This window comes from Oryzias melastigma, linkage group LG12, assembly GCF_002922805.2.
Source record: "Oryzias melastigma strain HK-1 linkage group LG12, ASM292280v2, whole genome shotgun sequence".
Classification (NCBI taxonomy): Eukaryota; Metazoa; Chordata; class Actinopteri; order Beloniformes; family Adrianichthyidae; genus Oryzias; species Oryzias melastigma.
The window spans coordinates 14,579,655-14,601,633 of record NC_050523.1 but is presented as its reverse complement, the minus strand read 5'-3'; the positions used below and the strand labels follow the sequence as shown (position 1 = coordinate 14,601,633).

Here is a 21,979-nt window from a genome sequence, read left to right as displayed (position 1 = left end):
TAACTTAAAAACATTTGAGTCCGGTGACTTACGCAGGCGCCCATATAAATTACAACATAATTCTGCGCCTTTGTTGTTTTCATGTAGCAGGTAACATTTTTCTTCAACCTTGCTGACTCTGAAACAGTCACCTACGTGAAAATATACTTGTGAAATGAGTACGATTCCTTATTAACGATTTTGTTCATCCCGAAAGTGGGATTTGTTGCTTGTTACGCTTTCGGAGTCCCCGCTGAGGTGGAGGTTTGGACTAACAAAAAGGTAAACGGATGTTGGACAAGCTAGCTGCTACAACGCACTTTTGTTTATAAAATGGTTTGCAATGATTTAGACTTTGCTAACTTATATAAAATCGAATAAAAGCACGACCTGAACCTAAATTTGTGTAGCATTAAGGCTAATCTCCCACCCAACTGTGATAAAAAATTTAGGTGACTTATTTGTAGTTTGACAAGATAACGTTAGCATGCAGGAAATTTTTAAAGCTCAACCTCGTCATTTTATTTTTTAAGTTAAAATAGGAAAAAAAAGGTTAAAATAATTTCGAAGATAATGTGTTTTTCTTTTTTCAATTGTTGCTGTTATTAGGTAACAGCATTTAAAGTAGACTAGGCAAGTTTATTTGTATAGCACATTTCATGTACAAAGACAATTCAAAGTGCTTTACATAAAACAGCAAAAGAAACAATCAAAAGATAAGTAAAACAAATCTAATTGACAAATGAGACACTGAGCATTTTGTGTGACCCAAAAGTACTGTAAGAATTACTGGAAAACGCCGAACAGCCCAAATATTACTAAATGTATATATTCCCACCCCTATTGTGCTTTACTCTGGATATAATTAAGAGTTATCCATTTCTCTTTCAGTCATATTTTTATGTAGAAACCAAACTGCAATATAAAAAGACAGAAAACCAAAGACATCTTTGGCAAAAAATTCAACTAGTGTGACTCAGAGAAAAATGCCTGGAACTGAATAGTGCAGGTGAAGTTTTCCAGTTTCCTTTGTATTCCTTACAAGACAATCAAGTGCAAATTAAATGCGTGTAAAAGCAAACAACAAATAATGGCAAATCCATTCATATTTTAGTTTCATAAAGTTCAGCTCACTGTTGTTTTTTCACTTTAAAGTACTACAAATTAAACATTATTAAAACATGATACTACACTGTATGTTCATATGTGTTTCAAAATTCAAGGTGTTTCCACACATTGGACTGTAATGATGGATTCATAATTTTTGCTTTCTTTAGTCATTTTTACGTTTTAATAAAATAAAGCTACAGCCATTAAACAATTTTTAATGGTATAGGTTAGGGGTCGACAACCTTTTACATTGAAAGAGCTATTTGTTTTTTTTTTACTGATAAAAACCTAGAAGGAGCCATGTAGTCTTACTTTAGCCTTTAAGAAATTGGAATTTACATTCATGACCTTCTTTGTTTAATAATATCAATTTTGTCTTTTTCGGCACGAACAAAAGCCAAAATATAAAAAGAACCTAGTATCTCTCAAAAGGTGACTTTTTTTTCTTTTTTTTAACGTTTGACTGAAGCTCAAATAACTTATTTTCAAAATAAACCATTCTCTGTGCCAAACAGGATCATCTTGGAGGCAGCTTTGGGTAACTAGTAACCAATGTTGTGCAGCACAAGGTAATATGTGCTTTTAACTCGTATAAGATCAAACTTTTTAGCAAAGTTTTGCTTTGCATACAAAAGCGCTGAGCAAACAAGATTTCTTCAGATCAACAGGGATGTAAAAACCTACATAGTTTATCATCTATGTGCACATCAGCCATCAATTTATAAATGTAACTAATCTAAATTAAAAAAAATCTAATTAAGCAATCCTTACTTTAAAAGAAAATGCTGTTTTATTTTTCCTTTTATTTATTATGGCCCGCAGCATCAGGTACTGATGGCAAGGACCATATTATTTGCCGGGTTTGTTATTTAGTTTGGGATTGGACCTTGGTAGTCTTAGTTTGCGGGCTTTGTTTATTTGTTTTCTCCCTTAGCGGGGAGCTGCTGACTCAGACGATCGACATGGCTGGGTCAGCAGTCTCCATGAGTTATTTTAATTTCATTGCATCGTGATAGAAATATTGCACAGGTAGGAGTCAGTCTTGGGTGAATGTTGGTGACAATCATAACTATTTTGATAGATTTTTATGCTTTGTTGTTTGTTTGCCTGTCAGTGAGACCTGAGTGAAGTATCAAATATAATATTAGCAAGTCATTTCTGTTCATGATTATTCATATACACCATTATTTCTGAAGAGACATGTTTTTAAAATTTCTTCAATGATATATTGAACATTTTTGCATGGTATTTGTGCTGGTTTTGCCCATTTTAGTGTCAATCTGGTCTCTGTCTTTTGTGAGGGAGAACCAATAATTCTTGCCTACATGACCATGTTTCCTTTTTCCTACAGAGCACTCATGTCATCTGCGGCAGAAACTGTGGAAAATGCCTCTATTATCTCAGAGAACACTGCGCATGATGGAAATCGCTTGTGGATAGGGAACATTGATCCCAAGATCACAGAGTGAGTACATTAACCAATGACAAAAAAAGGTTTTTAAGGGGTCATCTGGACATCTCTCTTATCCAATTATCTCAATGGTTTCAGCCAGGCTTTTTTTTCAGAATGATTGAATATTCCTTTGTATTTATTTTTCATCTAACTATTTTACCACACACCATTAAACATGGGTAACCTCCTTACTCAGAACATGTATTAAAAACACATTTACAGGATTAAATTTTAGTAACCACTAAAATCTGTTATAATTTCACTCTAAAAAATTAACCTGAGCCTTTTTGATTTTCAGTTTTCCAGGCTCTCCCCCTGAGCTACATATTTTGTGTGTATATAAATGATTAATTAAGCCTGTGAGGCTGTGTGTGTCATGGGCTGAGACAGAGCAGAGAGGGCTGGGTGTGTGAAAAAGTTGCAGTGAGGCGTGGAGACCTGCTCTGCTAAGGAGCAGCCATCATTCCTCACTCACCTGCCCTGTTTACTCTCCCCCTGTGTCAGCCTGGAGCGAGGTGTGTGTTCGTGTGTGTATTTGTGTGTGCCGCATGGCTGAAATTTGGGTGGCAAAGGCGCAGGCTTCCACACTGCAGGAGTGTGCAAACGTCATTAGTGTGTCTCACCTGACACAACATTATAATTGCAGGCAAATGACTTGTGCGATTGTTTCTAAGGGGTGGGTGCGCTATTGATGAATGATAAGAACTTCCCTAGATGTGTTGTGATGGGGAAAAGTTTTTCCATTTTTTTCTGGGTTAGGGGTTTATTTGTGAGCCTGTGGGGGCTGCTGGAGAATGTTCGGGCCACAATTCTGGTGGCGTCTAGACAGGCGTTTCCTTCCCCAGCTCTGCTCTACTTCTCTTTAAATAGTCCTCCGCTCTGCAGCATGGAGGGAAAACAAGATAAATACCTGTGGCCTCTGCTGCTGATTGGAAAGATTAATTAGCTCCAGGACAGTGGATGCAGGGCTCTGTTTAAGTGAGGAGGAAAGCAGATCAGGGATGCAAAGCTCAGATTTAATAAAGCCAAATTGCTGCAGGCCACACATCGGTATTCCCCATTTCACCCAATCAAACACTTGGACTTCAGATCAATAAATCTACACCAGACCCAAATGTTTAAAGTATCAATTTGTCAATCGAAATTGATCTTCATTTACAAGATGTCATATCAATTAATGATATAATAATACAGCTTTTAATGTGAGAATTGATGGTGTCACTAAGAAAAGTTGGATTGTCTGCTAAATATAATCAGTAAGTAAAAAATGTTTTATAAGCAAACAAATCTGGTTTATGTATGGAAACTTGAAAATAATTAAATCTTGAACTGCATCAAAAGTCATTAAACTATTTACTATCAAAATTAAAGAGAAGCTGATGTCAAAATATAAGATGCAAGAACAAAAAAATATGATTTAAACAATTTTTGATTGTGAAATGATAATTGTGGATAACGATTTAGAGGATTTACAAATGAAAAGAGGAAAAATTGAAAGTTACTGGCATATTGTGTTGTATTGTTTAGATTTATATACTGTAAATTAATTAAAAAAAGATAAAGGGATAGGCCCAAATAAGTATTTGCTTCTGCCTATCCCCTTTTCAAACATGTATTTATTGAGTTTGGTTTGTGACTTTTCTTTTATAAAAGGTGATTGCATTGATTTTATTTGTCATGTTTTACATGTTTGAAATAAATCATATATATATAAAATTTTTTTACCAAAACTGATTTAGGAATTTGATATATAGGGCATATACTGGAACCTGACTGTGCTGTATTTAATTCACTTCTTAAAATTGCATGTAAAGATTCCTTTCTTTGTGCAAAATTTTCACTCTAGATGTTTTTTTTCTGATAATACAAAGTTCTTCTTACCTGCAACAGTAAAGGCCGAGCTCTTGAGTCAGAGGATCCGAGCGTATCAGGTTCTCTGTGATGCTTTGCACCGCATGCCTCACTTGTTTAGTCAGCATGAGGAGAATCTACAGTCAGATCAACTATGAGATCAGTGTAGCGGCCAATTCCCTTAAGGATGACCAACACTACCTGCATGGGCTTTATTTGTGGTTGGTTTTGCATCACAGAAAGCCATGTGACATCAGCTTATTGTTTTTCTTTGGCACAGAAGTCTTTTTTTAAGGCTGATTTAAAGCCAGATTGCTCTACAGTCATCAACAATAAATAACTTTACAATAATTCACTGATTACAAAAGTTTTTAGACACGTGCATCCAAAAAGCCAAGTGCATACCAGGTTGCATTTAGTACACTTACAGTCACATTTCCATCACTGCTACATTTTCAACTACATGTTAGATTTGATATTTGTGTGCAGTAAGCTGGGGCGCCAAAAAGGGGGTGTAAAGGTGTCTGATTCTAGGGGCCCAGACTGAGGAGGGGGCCCACAAAGGCCCCTAATGCAAATTTTCTGCTGTATTAGGGGCCCTATAAAAATGATTTTCATGGGACCCAAAATCCCTAGCGGCGCCCCTGGCAGTAAGGCTTTCCTTGGTGCCAAAACCTGTGTCACTATGCTTCAATATACTTCACACATCCATAAATACCAGGGGTTCTAGCCACACCCACTGAGTCAACATGGCATAGAGGGGCAAACAAAAACAAAGGTTAAAAGGTTATGGGATCGCCATCTTGGCGGAATGTGAGATCAACAGATCAAAAATGGGCCTCTCTATTGTGATGTCATTTATAAAATAAAATGATGAAAATCTTTAAAATATAATTTTATTATTATTACATTTTAAGTAAAATCACACACCGGAAAATATATTTTTGGAACTTGATTGTAATTTCTGTTATTTTCTAGAGTGAAAAGAAACTGGTTTACTTACCTATCAAGCCACCTAGTGGTTACCTTTTGAACTGTCTGAACTGACTGCAGTTCCTTTTGTGTTCAGATGTTGCAAACAGGGAGCTAAAGTGTCACCCCATGATTTAAATGTGTTGGAACCAGTCACTATAGGGTTACATTAAACTTCTGTTATGAAAATCTGCATTACACACATTAACCACCAAAGAAAGTTGGCTTTTTGATCTGTTTAAAGGGTTGCAGGCATCTATATTTTATGTTTACATGATCTCTCTCTTTTCATTATAGAGGCTTGTAACTCTGTTGTGTTCAGTCCAGGTAAACGATTAGATCGATTAAGCTGTAATGACGTAAGAGCCCAGCACTTCCAATTTGTGCAATGCCTCGTCCTTTAGACAAATGACTCTTGGCCGGTGTGTGATGACTGATGACAAGCCTGCTCCCACGAAAGAAGATGAAACGTTCCTCTTGGGCTCATTTTGTCAATGAAGAGTCTGTACTTGGAAAAATAAAATCCATCTTGAGGATATAATTAAAAAAAAAATCTTTTGATTTGCTTCTCAGCTTTTTGTAGGTTTTAGTTTTTCTGTTTCAAATCTCTGGTCAATATGGTACGATTCCTCTTAAAGTCAGTCATCTTTTGATCTATTTTCAAAGCATTCCCAGTGGTCTTTTAATTATACTTTACATTAAACCTGCCCCCATTTCCCATCATCCATCGGTTTATAATCTCTCCCGTTAGCTTACAGCCCCTCGCACCCCAAACTAACAAAAATGGCGAGCAATATTAAAGCTCTCTAGCCAGTTTAGAGCCAGATGCCAGCTCAGACGAGGACATTCATGGATCTAATCCTCTGCAAGATGCATCAGAATGGAGCCTCTAAGTCATTTTTTCGTCCTCTCCTGATTCATGACAAACTGAAAAAAATACACAGAAATCCTCCATCATCAGAAAATGCAGCAAGAACATCTTAAAAACATAATTTTCATTGACGAGAATCTTTAACTGAATGGTTATCATTTCTTTGATTTGTCATGTTTAGTTTGGATGATACAATCATAAAGCAAGTTTTTTTCTCCCTATTTTGGGGCAGCAGATGCAAAACGTTTTCTTGTTCGATAGTAATCAATTACCTTCTTCCTCTTCTGCTCAAGTCTGTTGGTAAAGTCGTGGACCAGGAATTGGTCATGTAAATTATGAATAAATGCAATATAGTAAGACGATAAAAGTTATTTTTTCTCGACTAAATTCCCTTTTCCAAACCATAATTCCTGTCTTATCTTTCTCACAATTTGACTCGCCCTTTCCCCATTTTCCTTCCTTCCGTTTTTTTTTTATCCATTCATACTCTCGTATCTGTCTCACCTGCCTTCTCACCTCCTCTTTTTTCTTTCTTCCCCCTTAATCCTTGTCCTCCTGCACCTTTCACCCTCTTGTCAACATCCCTTCACTGAACTTTACTTTGCCTTTGCCCACCTCTTCCTCACTTTCCTCCCCATTCTCTCCCCTTGTTCCTGCGGTGGTTTTTATGGCCCCCTGGAGAAGCCATCCATTGTGGTCCGGCTCGCTCCATTCCAAAAGTGTTCTTAGAGTGTCTGCTCAGTAATCCGTCTTAGAAATACACAAATGAGGTAAGATGGAAGATAAAATTGAGCCCTTTGCAGAGGAACTAGCTTAAAATGTATTGATAAACACTGAAATATTAAAAAAAAACATGTTTTCATTTTATATAACCTTTTTTTAAGTAATTTGAAGCTAAGCAGTGCATAACCATGCAAGTAAATATCTGCACACAAAAAACGGACTTTTATACATTTATAGCTAAATAGATTCATTTTAAGGAGCACTTTGCTCTTTGCAGATGATGCAAGATGAGCCACATTCACACAAGACGCCTGCAGGGTGTTGTCTGGGAGAGCAGAAATTCTCGCTTGCATACAGCTCTCCAGGGAGACGCACACGGTGGAAGACATTAGTGCAACCTGTTGCCTAACTCCCCAGTGCAGCCCCACTCTCCAGCACGGAGTTCCATTTATACACAAAAACAAGAACCTGCGCAGAGTCACGTCGGTTTTTATTGTGATACATTCCAGTGCTCATCCAAGATGTAAAAACAACAGGCGTTTTAACAATAAAAGACCAACTGTAATTCCTTTAAGTGTTTCACAAAAAGCACATAATCTCCTTTAAGGTCTGAACTCTTACACAAGATGTTTCTGAACCTCCTTGTGTTTAAATGACATTTCTATAAGGTGTCTTTATATGCTATTCTGTGTCTTTATTCCAACAATTGCAAGTTTATGCCATTTTTTACCTTACAATAATAAATGTGCTCTAACCTGCAAGAAAAAAATATTGTCCTCAATGGCAAATGTCAAGATGGAGACTTCCAGATTGATGCTCCTTCAAAACAAAAGTAATTGGGCGCAGTTCATAAAGTAACCACTGGGGAAATAGCTACGTATGTTTGGCAATTCCTTTTAGTTTTAATGTAAAAAAGTCAAAGTTTCCAACAAAATTAAACATACTATTTGATTTGTTGAAAACTCTTAGAAGTTTTTATTATGTAATTTTCAGATCAACTGCAGACGTTTCAAGTGTCTTCCAACAAATATTGGGCTTTTTTGTTGCAATGTTTTTGGGACATACAACTTTTTAGCCTTTTTTATTAAAGGTCAGACATAACCCCCTACCCTAACCTAACCAAAATAATCTGTCATTTTCTGGGAAATAGTTTCTGCAGAGCAGCAGTAGTTCATTTAAAAATTTGCCTTTTTAGTTGCTGTTGGTGCTGAGTAAGCCAGTGCTCATCTCCCATCATCCCTTTGTTTACTCTCTCTCTCCTGCTAGCTTAAGCCACACGCTATCCAGCCTTACAGTTTTGAGCCAGATGCTAGCTCAGACAAGGAAAACGAAGACGTTAACGGATCTACTGTATTTGTCTAGAACTGGATTCATCTAAATGGAGTAGGGTGCTTGTGGCCAGCTGATTTGTAGTTTCGTAACAGTTACAAGCTTTTTCAAACTGCATTTTTTTTGTCTGCTACTGATTCACAACAGTTTGAATAAAGAAATACTCATTACCTCATTCAAATACTAGTTTATGTCCTCCATCATGAAAAAATGCCACAAAAACCTTGTTAAAAACACCCAAAACACAATTTTGGGTTTTTTTTAATTTAGTACTGCATTGTTTTTGTGTTCTCATTCCATTACATATTGGAGTACTTCTTATTTAAAAAGACACAATCCATTTAAGATGATAAAGTAGAGTTTAATTATGTGTATGAACTAAAATTAAAGTTTTGTTTTTCTTTAATGTAACATTGCAGTGCTTCTTTTGTATTATTCTGACAAAGTTTTTTGGTTTATTTATTTGTTTGTTAGATTATAAATGGAAATTATCATAATTTCTTTTCTATTCAATTTTTTTGTAGCATTTTTTTGTTTTTTGTTTAATTTTATGAGTAATTGTTTACATTAAAACATTTTTAAAATATTTAAAGGTTAAGAACTGCAATAGTTTGAAACATTCATCCCTGTTGCTCCATGGTGAAGATTTTTCTTGAATATTCTGTCTGTGTGTTCTTGCTTTACTGTCAGAAATGTATAATTTCTCTATGACTAGCAATGGTCAGCTCGGCACACAAACTCTGCGTGGCTCCTCAGTGACCACACGTCCTCGCTCGTACTCCAACAATTCCCTCTGCAGCTCCGCTCCGTTGGTGGAGGTTGTTTGTGCAGAACTCGCTGCTCAGAGGGGATTTGAGGCTTCCTCTGTTTTATTCCCTCATTGTCCTGCTACTGTATCCTCAGCATTGTCTCAATAAAAGATTTACCGTCGATGGCCTGTCACACCTGCTGCTCTGCTGCTAAAAAGGTGCCAAAACCAGAGAGCTGTCATTCTCATTAGCCCCATTCACTTGACAGATGCACTGTGGAAGTGATCCAAGTGACGATTTCAGGGGCTTGACTTGAAGGTTGAAACCATTCTGGAAATGTGGAGCCTTAAATTGGAATCTAAGCTTCTATTTTTGTAAAATCTGAATGCTCTTTAGCTGCATCCTTTAAGTCTTTTTGTCCCTAAAACAATTCCTGTCTCGACAGATATCACCTAATAAAGTTATTGGAGAAGTTTGGCACAGTGAAGCAGTTCGACTTCCTGTTTCATAAGTCTGGGCCTTTGGAGGGGCAGCCGCGGGGCTACTGCTTTGTCAACTTCAGCACCAGAGAGGTACGTGAAAAATCACACAACACTCCTAACAGTTTCTTTTTTTTTTCCTTTGCTGTTCAACATCTGTGACCTGAAAACGTTGAATCAGTCTGCTACATCAGATTCGGTAGAAAACAAAAAAAATCCCAGAGACTCCTGTCTGACTTTGAATGCTTTTCGCACATGTTCCAAGCATGACGGCGGTTTTCCTTTTTGCATGCGGACCGGCAGATGTCGTGCATCAGATCAAACGAGCTCCTCCCGTTAGCTGTTACGATCCTCTGCTCCTTTCAATTGTCAGAAAACTCGTGAGTCATCCGCAGGCCGTAAAAATCTCATTGTGCTTCTGACTGGAGTGGAACATATTCCTAAAACAAAAACGGACTTGAAAGGAGAGCGTTCGCAGCTTCAGCGGGCAGTATTTGTTTTGGAGTGTGCCTGAGCATCATGATAAGCATTTAGTTTCACAGCTAGTGCCTATCAGTGGGATATGAATCCCTCCCTACAGGATTATACAGAGGAAGCTAGTGTTTATCTTCCACACTTTCACACAATTGCATTGGAGACACAGTTAGATAAAGAACTCTTATTGATGTAATTTAGCATAAAACCACTTACTTGTTTGATTAGATGAAGCTGCATTTTGTTTTCTGCCACTAACATCTCAGGTCTCAAGCTGGCAGGGGGATGCATCTATCATTTTTTCCTTCATTATCATGAGGATTAATGACTTAATAAGACAGTTGCAATCACCCGTGCTGATTTTTATTTTTTATTTTTTTTATTTTAAAGACTGTCTTTTGTTTGTGTGTCTGTCCGCAGGAGGCAGAGAGAGCAATCCAGTGTTTAAATGGAAAACTTGCCTTGTCCAAAAAGCTTGTTGTTCGCTGGGCACACGCTCAGGTGAGGGTAAGTATCAGCTGCAAAAAACTATTCATATGTTGTGCTTTTAGAATTACAACGAGTAAATATAACTAAAGAAAATCCAACTTTATTGGTGCTTCTATGTAAATAAAAGAAGAATCAGTGAAAATGAACATTGTTGCAACATATCGGGAGGAAAATTGTACTTTTGAACGCCCACAGTTGATTCATATTAAAATAAAAACGAATTTTTGTGATTCCCAATCCGTTTTTACATTTGCGTATCGCTGCAGGAGTCCTCAGAGATCCCTACTCAAAACTATGCCTGTCTCTTAACAATAGGCAGCTTACTGACGAAGGGTGAGGGGAAATCCTGTATAGAGACGAATCACGCCCAACACACACTCGCACACAAACACACACTGGAGGGAGGTGAAGGTTAACCCCGCTCCCTCACGAACAACAGGCCGTTAGATAAATCTGCTCTCAGGTTCATTGGTAGACCGCTCGATGTATCACAGAAACAGTATTTCACGATGTTATTTTATTTTTTTAGATATATTTATTTCGGATGGATTGGACACACTCTGGCGTTGGGTAAACAAGTTTCACAGGTCAGCTCACAGTGGGAGCCTGCTCTCTGTATTGTTCCTGCTACTGTTAATGCGAGAGAATTATATAAACAGCAATATTTGACTTTTGAGGCTTTTTTAAAAACATACTTTTGCCAATAAAATCTAACTTCCTTTGCACACTGATGACATTTTGTACCTTTTTTTGTTGTGTCTTTAACCCGTTTTGAACAAAAATCTGAAACTAAAGCAAATATAATCTATAAAGTCATGTATATAACATAAATAAATGGATTACTGGTAGGGCATGTTATTTATTTATTCCATTCATAAAGCTTACAGTAAGTACATGTTTAGTAACAGATACTAATCAAAACATCGATATACTAAAAGTCACAGCGTTCTTGGTTCAAAACTGATGATACAAACATGATAATTTGCTAAAAAAAATCTAAAATCAATTCAATTTCTGGCAAATGTTAGTTTTTCTTCCTGCTGTGTCTCTGCTGTCTTTGCCTTTTTATGTACTTGAAAAAAGTCGTCCAATCACAAGCTTGCTTCTACCAAGTCAGGTCAATTATAATTGGCTAAAGGTGAGCCATAAACTAATACGAACCACTATTTTTAACCTCCAAGAAAAAAGTCTTAATGTTTGAAGCTGTTTATTTACAGTTTTATACCCCAAATTAATTCTAAATATCTAGATTGTGTCCATTTAGTTGAAATAAACTGACTGTATCATATAACCACAAAGTTCGTTGAATCTTTTATTGATTCGTGGATCATGTATTGAGATACATATGGAGGGAAAAATACACATTTCTACTATTTTACAGAAGTGTTGCCCACCGTACTTGGTTCAGTTGAGCAGGAAGTTGGCTTAGTCCACTTTCACACTGCACTTCTGAGAGCAGGTTAAATACTATAGTGGACGAAACTGCCTGGAACCATCATGCAGTTGCAGTGGCTTCCAGTTTAGAGGGTTATCGCCTGAAATGAACAGTAACTAGAACAAAAAAAACATAATTTCATCATGGCCCATGTGGGAAAACTCTGTTTGCATGACCAAGAGAACATTAAAGAGGCCTAATATATATGGATTATTTACCTTCTGCTTACATCTCCACGTCTGTTACCATGCAGTTATGAGGACATTAAGACTATTTACAGCATTCATTTATTGTGTTGACTTTTCTCCTGTGGAATAACAAATAGTTCTTGAATGTAAAAACACAGGCACAGCCAGATGTCCAGAAGCATTATGTCTTAAATTTTCCATCATGCGGGCCTGGGGTTGTTTGCAAACCCATTACGGACTTATTGGCTCCATACAGTTCTATGTGTCCACATGCCTTAGGGGAATGGGTGGAAGGGAAGGGTCGTGGATGACGGAATAGTCATTGTTTTACACTCCTTCTCCACTATGTATGCCGTTCATGTCATGGGAACATATGTAAAAATGTGTGTCTTTGTTTGCACTTTTGTCTGTTTATGCAACTTCACCTGGCTTTGTGTTCTAGCTTCACCAACTGCAGCTTTTTTAAGTTATTTCCCCAAGATTTATGTTCATTCCACCAAGCATAGAAGATAATTGTACCCATCGTGTGATCCATACTTGGTTGTGTTTTATTTTTTTCTTTATTCCTTGTGTTCTCTCCACAGGTTTCAGGGACTCTGTGTTGGCTGGTGGAGGTGTTGGGAAGGTGGTTTTTGAGAGGAATGAGTGTTAAATGTCCGATTTTTAAATCGTCTATCATCCATTTGTACGATCATGTCCTGTTCATGTCCTGACAGAAGTAAGAGTTGTACAGAAGTTGAATGACAAGTATTAACTATGTTCGGATCTACTGCTTCCTTTGTACTAAAGTAAGACCGGGCGGTTTGTCTCTTTCTCTGACTGCTTGTTTCTTGCTTTCGTCATGTCTCGATCATTTCTTACTTTGCTTGTTATTTTACTGCGTTTGTTTGTCTCCCTCCATCTGCACCTTTCTCACTCCCCCCCCTGACTTTGTAATGTTTACAGAAGTTTGAAGGTTTCCGTAATGACAAGACGATGCCTTCGAGCCTGGAACCGTCCAGCAGTGGTTCAACAGAAGCAGGATCCATAACCACCAACTACCTCAGGTTAGTATCAAATGCATCTACACAAACTCAGCATCCTCCTCTGTTCTGTGAGAAGCTTCTTTTTTTTTTACCTCTGTCTGTGCAGCAACCAACACTGTTATATCCAAAAGCCTCTTAAAGCAGACTCACTTTGTTCTTGAAAACATTAGCATCACATTTCAGTGTCAAACTGAAGTTTAATTCTGTTTAGTAAATATGTTAGCAACAGGAAATTTTACCCTTCAGTTCTAAACCTATGTTCACACTGCCTTTAGAAACACCCATTCAAGCTTCAGCTTTCAATGAAAAGACTATATAAATGCACGTACATTTGCATATCTGGCTTTTGAGTTCAAAACATTTGTGTAGTAGCTATGCACATTTTTTAGACAGAAAACATGCGGCTATTGAATGTACATTGAAAGTTAAACCAGGTTGAACTTTAAGGAATCAGGAACAAATTTAGTAGTAACGTAAATCTTGCAAGTGTGAATCATTTGGAGGGCAAATTAATAATTTTGTTTTTTGCCCAGCTGGAATGTTATGGCTCCATAAGTCTTCCATATATCTGAATAGAGCTGTAAAATAAAAGCCTGGAGCAAAATTCACGACATTTAAATCGCTTTGACATTCCACACCAAGTTTCTTCCAACTGTAGATGGTGAAGATGTACTAGTAAGCAGTAGGGGTTCTTATTGACTACCCAGCCAGCAAGGCCAAGTGGGGCTCATATGGTTTCAAAGTGGGCAGAAAATGTGAGCCCCAATTTGGTTTGTCCTCAGTTTCCGTCGCCCCACCTGTGTTTGCCACATTACCTTAGGTGGGCAGTCAGTGGGTTGGCTAACCAGCCTCCTGGTGGTAGCATGCTAGCAAGCTTCCTTGTTGTAAGATAGCTCGATACACTGGAGCTTGCTATCTCACAACAAGGAAGCTTGCTAGCATGCTACCACCAGGAGGCTGGTTAGCCAACCCACTGAGTGCCCACTTAGGTGGGCATACACAGTTGGGGCCACCACAGAAAATGTGGACAAACCCATTCGGACCCACATTTTCTGCCCTCTTTTAAACCACCTACCAGGCCTTGCTTGCAATTTTTTTTTTTTACAATTTTCTTTAAAGAATATGATTTAGAAAACAAACTACTTAAAAAAAATGGTAAAAAATCATTGTATGATCACAGCATTAGGCAGTGTTACTGTTCAAGTTGCTTTTCCCAAGCAAATTCAGTTTTTTTTTTATTTGGTAAATTTAGAAATATTTGTTATTTCCTTAAGGGAACAATCAATATTGTCAGATTTCCACAACAGGATATGTTTCAGTATAGGAAAGAAAAAACATACAATGAATGTGTCTTAGGCAGTGAGGTTCTAAAAGTATGATTGAAGGAATAAAGTGATGTTTATTTCCAACATTTCTTAATGTTGTTGTTGTTTTGGTCGTGGTGTAGAGCTCCTCAAAGAGCCACAGTGTGGTGCACTGCCAACTGGTGGTTGGGGGTTTAGGTAGAAAACAAAAGTAAGACGCTGAACTACGTTTGCTCATGAATTATTCATTAAATATTGTCTCTTCAACATTTTAAATCGATACAAGTATTAAATGAAATATCGCAATATATCCCTTAATTGTTTTTTTTTTTTACCTACACCCCTATTAAACAGAGAAAAAGAAAAAGAAGCCCCTCCCTACTTGTGTTTTTTGTTGTTTTTTTTATTGTTTGAAGGTTTTTGTCTTGCTTTTGGTTTTAAAATTTAACAAATACTTTATGTAAAGCACTTTGACTTAATTGAGGAGGAAAAGTGTTCTGTAATAAAGTTTGATTTGATTTGTTCATGGGCTAAACGCGTTCTTGAACGCACAAATGCCCGGTGTAACTGTAGCTTAACAGATAAGCACAAATCTGCAGCTTAAATCAACATTTCAATAAATTCATGCAAAAAACAAACTAAAAAAAAAGTACAATTGAGACAGACTTCTGTTTTTGTAAGTTTGGTTGTGTAATTCATTGCAGTAGCCAGTTTTTTTTTTTTTTTTTTACCTGCAGCAGACAACACTCACAGCTCTCTCTGTCTGAAGCTTTAGATACTCAGAACAGAACTGGCACCATAAAAAAACAAACTTTCACAATCTAAAACAACTCCAACCTCAAAAACGCCATTGTGGTTCTGGATTAAATTTAGTATTACCATCAATCTTCCCCTCCTCTTCTTCTTTAGCAGAGGAGCATCCATATTCTTAGACTGTAGCTTTGTTCCCAATTTAATTGGGATTTTTAAGTAATTCTCCAGATCAAAACTGACTCATTTTGCTACATTTTATTTCATCTGCCTGCATGTATGATCATCATGTAAAGGAATTGAATATGTAGAGAGTTAAATGTGTATCCGTATTTAAATTCTCATTTTATGGTTCGATTGCTGTTTGCATGAATCTCTTTAATCTAGCTTGCCGTGCGAATGTTTGTTCAGCGAGTACTAGTTAGCTTAATTGGTGAGGTACAGCGCTGCCACTGGACTGGTGATGAATCATTGCTGGTTAAAGCTAGACACCTTAAGATTAAATGTTTCCCTCCAAACTCAAACCTCACAATCACAGCAACAAACTTTGTTTTTCTTGCGATTTGACCGTTCTTCTTTCTCTCTCCACTTCACTCCCTCTGTCTCATGAGCATTTCAGGTCTTTCCCTGCAGCATGTTTCATTTCAGCATTAAAAATGCAAGCGTTCCTCTCCTTCTCGTGCTCCACTACTGGATTCTACGTTCTTCTTGACCCAATGGTTCTATTCTCTTTTTCCTCTCCAGCACAAGTGCTAAGATCCGTGCCATCGAGGCCAAGCTGCAGATGATGGAGCAGAACCCAGACGACACCAGTTTTTCAGGCCCGCCTGCTTACATGTACAACAAACCGCCCGAGAAGAAGCGCTGGGAGCCCTACTCCAAATCCCACCACAGTCACCAGGGCCGGCCCTTCCGCAGATTTAGGAGATGACCCGTCCTCTCCCAGATTATGGAGTCCTCCCTGCCCCCCCAGTCTGTACTCCTCAGCCTCCTCATAGACTGTCATGATTCTAGACCCCACACGTCCTCTCTCTGGAAGACTTTAGCAGCTGAACAAAACCGTGATGGCGGCAAAGCACTGATCAGCTGAACGAGGGACCCACGCTGGACTGCTCTTAAGGAGTCTTTGTATGCAGGTTATTTATGTAAGCCAAACTATACACAGCTGGAGAATTTGATGTTCAGGTCACGTTAATAAATTAAAAATAGACGAGTGGTTTTTTTGAGACTTTGATTTTTTTCCTGCTAAAGTTTCAAGATGTCATTGCTTTTTATTAGCGAAAAAAAAGATTGAAGCCACTTAGTGTCACTTTCTGGGAGTTACTTTAAAGTGTGCGTGTTTTTTTTTTCCATTTACAACTTTCAGTTTATTGAATTCAGATTTAAGTGACTGTACAGAATGCTGTGGATATATGTTTGTTGCCTCTGACTGTTCAATATTTCAGCTGAAATAAATTGCATCTTTATTGTTTTTTTTTTACAACTCTGTAATCCAACACAGGTTTTACCATATTTTACTTTTCGTTTAAATTCATATGTTTTTATATCATTGATTGTGTCATTCCTGAGATTTTACTATAAGCAGGTCATTGAGAGAATTGGATTATGCTGAATTGGATGCATAAAAACAACAAAAAAGTGGCTTCAAATAAAAAAGACTGATTTGGGTTTTGTTTCCTTTTTATTTATTTTTTTCTTTAAAAAATAGATACAAAAAATGAATAATTGCTATGCAAAAATTATAATAATTAGGCTTTTGCTTTGGTGCCATATTTTCCTTAGAAATGTGGTTAAAGATTTCTTTTCTGAAAGGTTATCCAGCAGCTTCAGCTGATGTCCTGCAGCGTTTCAGATGGAAATGAGCTGATTTCTTATTCACAACGGAAGAGAACTATATTTTTCATGTGCAGCCAACGAACTAAAGCCTGTCTCTTGACATCAGCCAGCGCTTCATCACACTGTTTACCATTAGAGCCTAAAATTTGCTTAATTATCAGCATTTAAGCATAGGGTTATTAAAAATGCCTCGTATATATTTGTTTCTTTAAGCTTAAATGTCTTTTTTTTTTAGAATTCATTCAATAGTTTTGAATGGGATAATTTCAGATCAATATAAAAATTACCCGTATTTGTGTAATGTTTGCGGGTTGCCAGATACAGATATATCCTGTAATTATGAGGCATGTTTAGGGTAAACCCGCAACATCTTGAGCGCTTCGTTTTCTCTATCAAGAGCGCTCACTTTAAACAATAAAAATATTTTTAAATAAAAATAAATACATTTTTGGCCTTCTTTCTTGTTTTTTTTTCCCGAAAATTTGCATTTATAGCCTATATAAGACAAAACGTGTAATGATTGCTAATAGATTTTATTTTAATTAATCAAATCAGTTAAATAATAATAAAAAAAAAATAGTCTTAAAATATTGAGTTATTGATTACATAGCCACCCTTAAATCCTATTACTGAATGTTTTTGGTGTTTTGGGTCAACTTTATATTTAAAAAAAAGAGTAATTTGTGTGCGTAAAAATGCAGCTGCGCCATCCAACCTCATTTCATATTTCCAGTGGCAAACAGAGGACAATAATGTCAGCAATAATCGTTTACAGGTTATTTATTTGTTCCGTGGCGGCCGCTAAATGTCAGAGACATCAAGCAGCTGCAGAGCTTCGGTAAGTTTGTATCACCACCGATCCAAAGTGCGTCCAGCCTTCTCACGCACATGAAAGTCTTACCTCGCCCTCCCCCTTCTTTTTACTATAAGGCAGGCCAGCGAGCCGCGCAAACTTTCACTATTACCCACAGCTCTGCAAAGACACCTCGCTCGTGCGTTCCTGCTGCGCTCTGGTTCTGCCAGCTTCTCTCTGGAGCCTTGGAGTAAACAAAAGGTCATTGCAGCCAGACTTTACAGCTCAAAAGTGGAGAGAGGAGAAGAAAAGGACGAGATCTTCCCGGTCTCGAGTGGGCTATTTGAGGGAGCGACAACCTACTCTGCGTATCTCCATTTCTGTTGCGCAGATCGTTGCATCCAAAAGGAGAAAAATATTTTTTTTCTCTTTGTTTTTTTGTTGTTGTTGTTGTTTTTTTAAGAAAAAAAGTGGCTGTCGATTGAATTTACGCATGGTACGGACGGTGAAAGACCCGACGCCGTGCGCCGACTCCTCTCCTGATTCCAGGCACCGGGTTTGGACACATCAGCTGTGAGGTTCCAGGGGTTCATGTACTGGAAAAATGAAGTTTTGTCCCCTCTTTCAGAGGGAAACAAGATTATATCTGAAGGAATCCCCACCAAGCAGGTACTTGCTTACTTATAACAGCTTTGTGCGTAAAATTGCTCATAGTGCGCAGTATTTGGGGCCTATACTGCGCTTTCCCGAAGTGCTCAGACAATAACCTTAAAGGAAATAGTTCCGTGCGTCTTGTATCTGCAGTCAGCCTGTGGGTTTTGCTCCATGACAATAATCGCTGCTCACCTGTGAAAAGAATTACCGATTTTAATTGCAGCCATTAAAAATCAAATTCCCAATTCTTCGGGTGACCCTTTCCTTTCCTCTGATTGACAGTTGAAATTGACACTCCGGGTCCCTCTTATCCGAGGCGATCCAGGCTATTTGTAATTACAGGTAGTTGTGTGCTGACACCCTCCCCCCTTCCCCTCCAACCCCCCAATCACTACCCCTCTGGTGTCCTGGGTTGCATGAAAAAGAAAAAAAACTATTATTCTGAAAGGCTAAGGTTAAGGGGGTGCAGGGAAAAATCAGTCCAAATTGAAATAGCTTCATTAAAACGGGCATTTAGCAGGACCCATTTAAACAAACCGGTTTTATTGTCGGGGCCACTTTATATAAATGCCGAGAGCAGCTCCGAAGCGCCTCTGCGAATGTCTCGTTTGGAGAAGAGGCTTGGAAGCTGATTTAGTTGCTGATCTGACCATCAGAGCCGCAGCGTGCCATCCACACGCGCACCCATGGTGAGAGCTGCGCTACCCTGTTCGCGCGTTTGGAAATTCTTGGATCAGTCAGTGACCAAATGCGCACGCCACACAGCTGCTCGCCTGGGCCGCGCGCGCATGCTGTGTGGATGAAATTCAAACGCGTAAATCAACACATAAAAAATGGCGACATCTCCAACTAAGCGCGGATGGCGCAGCGCTGGACAGGCTTGTTTTACGTGCTTGCTGAACTGTGCTGATGCGCTTCTTGCAGTCTCACTCGGACGGAGAATCCCAGCGGTCCAACATGGAGCGGGAGGAGACCCGCTCGTCTCCCAGCACTCCGTCCACCCCCTCCGTGTGCTCGCCAACCTCCACCGCCAGCTCGGTGCCGTCAACCGGGAAGAACCTGTGCGCCAGCTGCGGTCTGGAGATCCTCGACAGATACTTGCTCAAGGTGAGAAGATGACAAGAAAGAACTTTTATGTTTACTTTATCCTAAATGCGTGTATCTTGACGCACGAGCAGTGGTTGGTCTTCTCCAAACAAACTGGAGAGTGTCATGTTGACTTTGTTATATTTTTGGATTAGACATGTTTGCTCTTCTGTTCTGGAATGCAAAGTCGTTGAACTTGATTGCACAAATAAAATCTCATTTTTTATGGCAACTGTGACTGTTTTTTTTCAGTAAATTAAGATAATTAAATTAGTAAAGTGTGCGTAATCTTTACAACCTCTGGATAGACAACCCCCATTTAAATCTATTTGCGCTGAAAGTGACGAAAAAATGGGCTCAAAGTGTTTGTGGAGACCGCAGACACAACAGGGATGTTTGGGTTTTTACTGTTTTACAGCCGGTCTCGTGGCGCGCATTTGCGCGTGCTTCCAATCTGAAGCACGAGCAAATGTGTCTGTTTTTCAGGAAGTGTGAAGATTGTCGGTCCATTATCTGACAACACTTTGTTCTCAGTCTGTCAGGATGATAAGGGAAAAAAAGAATGTAGGCGGGAATTCAGTAATATTGGCTGAATGACAAAAAATGTGATTTTGTAAAAAATAAAATAATAAAAAACAGAAATTATGACAACTTTTAGGCTTTTATTAACTGGCACGTGAGTTGTTTTTATTATTTTAAAACGTTTATGACTGTTACTGGAAATGATCAAAAATAAAAGTTCTTCGTTTTAAAGGGTTTACTTTTCATTTAGTTATTATTTTATTATTATTTTGTGAAATGATTTTCAAAATAAAATAAAGTATTTAGATAAAAAAAAACTAAGAAATTGTTGCTGCTTAAAATTAGTTTTTGCGTGATAAGAAAATCTTTCTAAAACATAATATGCATAATTTTACACATTTAGAATAAAAAGTTTAAAAAGTAAATAATTCAAATTGAAGAAAATCATGAATGTTGGAGCACGGCTATTAATCACAGACGCTTTGGTTTGAAATCTGATTTTTTTATGGAATAAAGTAAAGGATTCATATTTTAGGAACAACAAAACATATTTTAATGTTACATTAGGCTATTTTACTGAAACATCACCATAATAATAATATTAATAAAATAAACAATTGCCTCAACAGTGGTGGGATTACTGAATACGCAGGAAATTGACAGAAATTATTCCACTTTAGACGTGAATGTATTTATTTATTTTTTTTAACAATATTAACATTTTTTTTTAGCTAAAATAGACTGAAAAAACGACTTAATTGAAAATATAATAATGCCTTGAATATATAGATTAATCTTTATGTTTTTCTGGAGAAAAATATAAAATAAAAAGTCTTGTTTCATGTCAGTTTTTGCTTCCAACCTTTTTTTTCTGCAGGTGAACAACCTTATTTGGCACGTGCGCTGTCTGGAGTGTTCCGTGTGCAGAACGTCATTACGTCAGCACAGCAGCTGCTACATCAAAAACAAGGAGATCTTCTGTAAAATGGATTATTTCAGGTAGGGTAAGTTTATGGTCGCGTTTTCAACCTACTCCTCTGTCAGCGAGTCTGTTGCTTTTAGACACAGCCGCCCATGCAGCCTATGTCCTTCGGGAGAGATGTGGGCCGCTTCAATCGAATATTGAAAGGCCTTTTTAGAAAAATCAACGTGCGTGTCAAAATAAAAGTCTCCGCTCCCTACGATGAGCTGAAAGATGACACATTTTGTTATGGCTAAATAAAAAAAATATTTTCCATTGGTAACAAAAAGCAAAGCATTGGAGTAAAACAAAAATAAAACGTTTTTATTTCTTAATGTTTGGAGGTGACGTTTGCGCTGAAAATCGCGTAATCTACGTCAAATCAGAAATCAAATAAAAGGCGGTGGTTGTTATTTTCCCACGCACCCAATCTGAGCGTGTTTCTGCTCGGCCGCAGGTGAGAGTTTTCCCCCTCAAAGAGTTGTTTTAAACAGCAGCAGTTAACGCTCTTTAACAAATTAGCTCGTGTGCCACGCGGGTGCGCGCCTAGGCCGTTTTATCACCTGTGAGGCACGTGAGACAAACGGAAATCACCGGAAATACCAACTTGAGCGCGTAGTTATCTGACTTTAGTAGGTCCCCAAAGGGGAACAAACGCTAAGTGCAAAATGTGGGCTATTCTATTCTATTCTATTCCATTCTATTCTATTCTATTCTATTCTATTCTATTCTATTCTATTCTATTCTATTCTATTCTATTCTATTCTATTCTATTCTATTCTACTATAACCACAAATAAATCTATTATATTCCTTTATGATCAATAATCAATAATCTAATTATAGTTCGAAAATTTCCATTGAATTTAGTTTATTCTATTCTATTCTATTCTATTCTATTCTATTCTATTCTATTCTATTCTATTCTATTCTATTCTATTCTATTC

At 37.7% G+C, this 21,979-nt stretch overlaps 2 protein-coding genes across 7 annotated transcripts in view; both read left to right on the top strand.

The window, feature by feature from the left end:
* Positions 1-69: 69 nt before the first annotated feature.
* On the top strand, positions 70-16,652 carry rbm18 (RNA binding motif protein 18). Of its 2 annotated transcripts, none has more exons than XM_024299249.2 (6): positions 70-261; positions 2,441-2,554; positions 9,483-9,609; positions 10,411-10,491; positions 13,048-13,148; positions 15,926-16,652. In XM_024299249.2, exons 2-6 carry the CDS (start codon positions 2,448-2,450, stop codon positions 16,110-16,112), a joined length of 603 nt encoding a protein of 200 aa, XP_024155017.1. In that variant the 5' UTR covers positions 70-261; positions 2,441-2,447; the 3' UTR covers positions 16,113-16,652. The 2 variants fall into 2 exon arrangements, with proteins under 2 accessions (XP_024155017.1, XP_036070491.1); XM_036214598.1 differs by having other exon boundaries at positions 78-261; positions 10,411-10,497.
* Positions 16,653-16,995: 343 nt separating this feature from the next.
* lhx6 (LIM homeobox 6) overlaps positions 16,996-21,979 on the top strand; it is a 14,526-nt gene continuing 9,542 nt past the window's right edge. For all 5 annotated transcript variants that reach the window (XM_036214595.1, XM_024299421.2, XM_036214597.1 and 2 more), the window contains exons 1-3: positions 16,996-18,479; positions 19,389-19,571; positions 20,950-21,071. In XM_036214595.1, the coding sequence (XP_036070488.1) occupies positions 18,402-18,479; positions 19,389-19,571; positions 20,950-21,071 (383 nt within the window). In that variant the 5' untranslated portion in view covers positions 16,996-18,401. The remainder of the gene's footprint in view (positions 18,480-19,388; positions 19,572-20,949; positions 21,072-21,979) is intronic.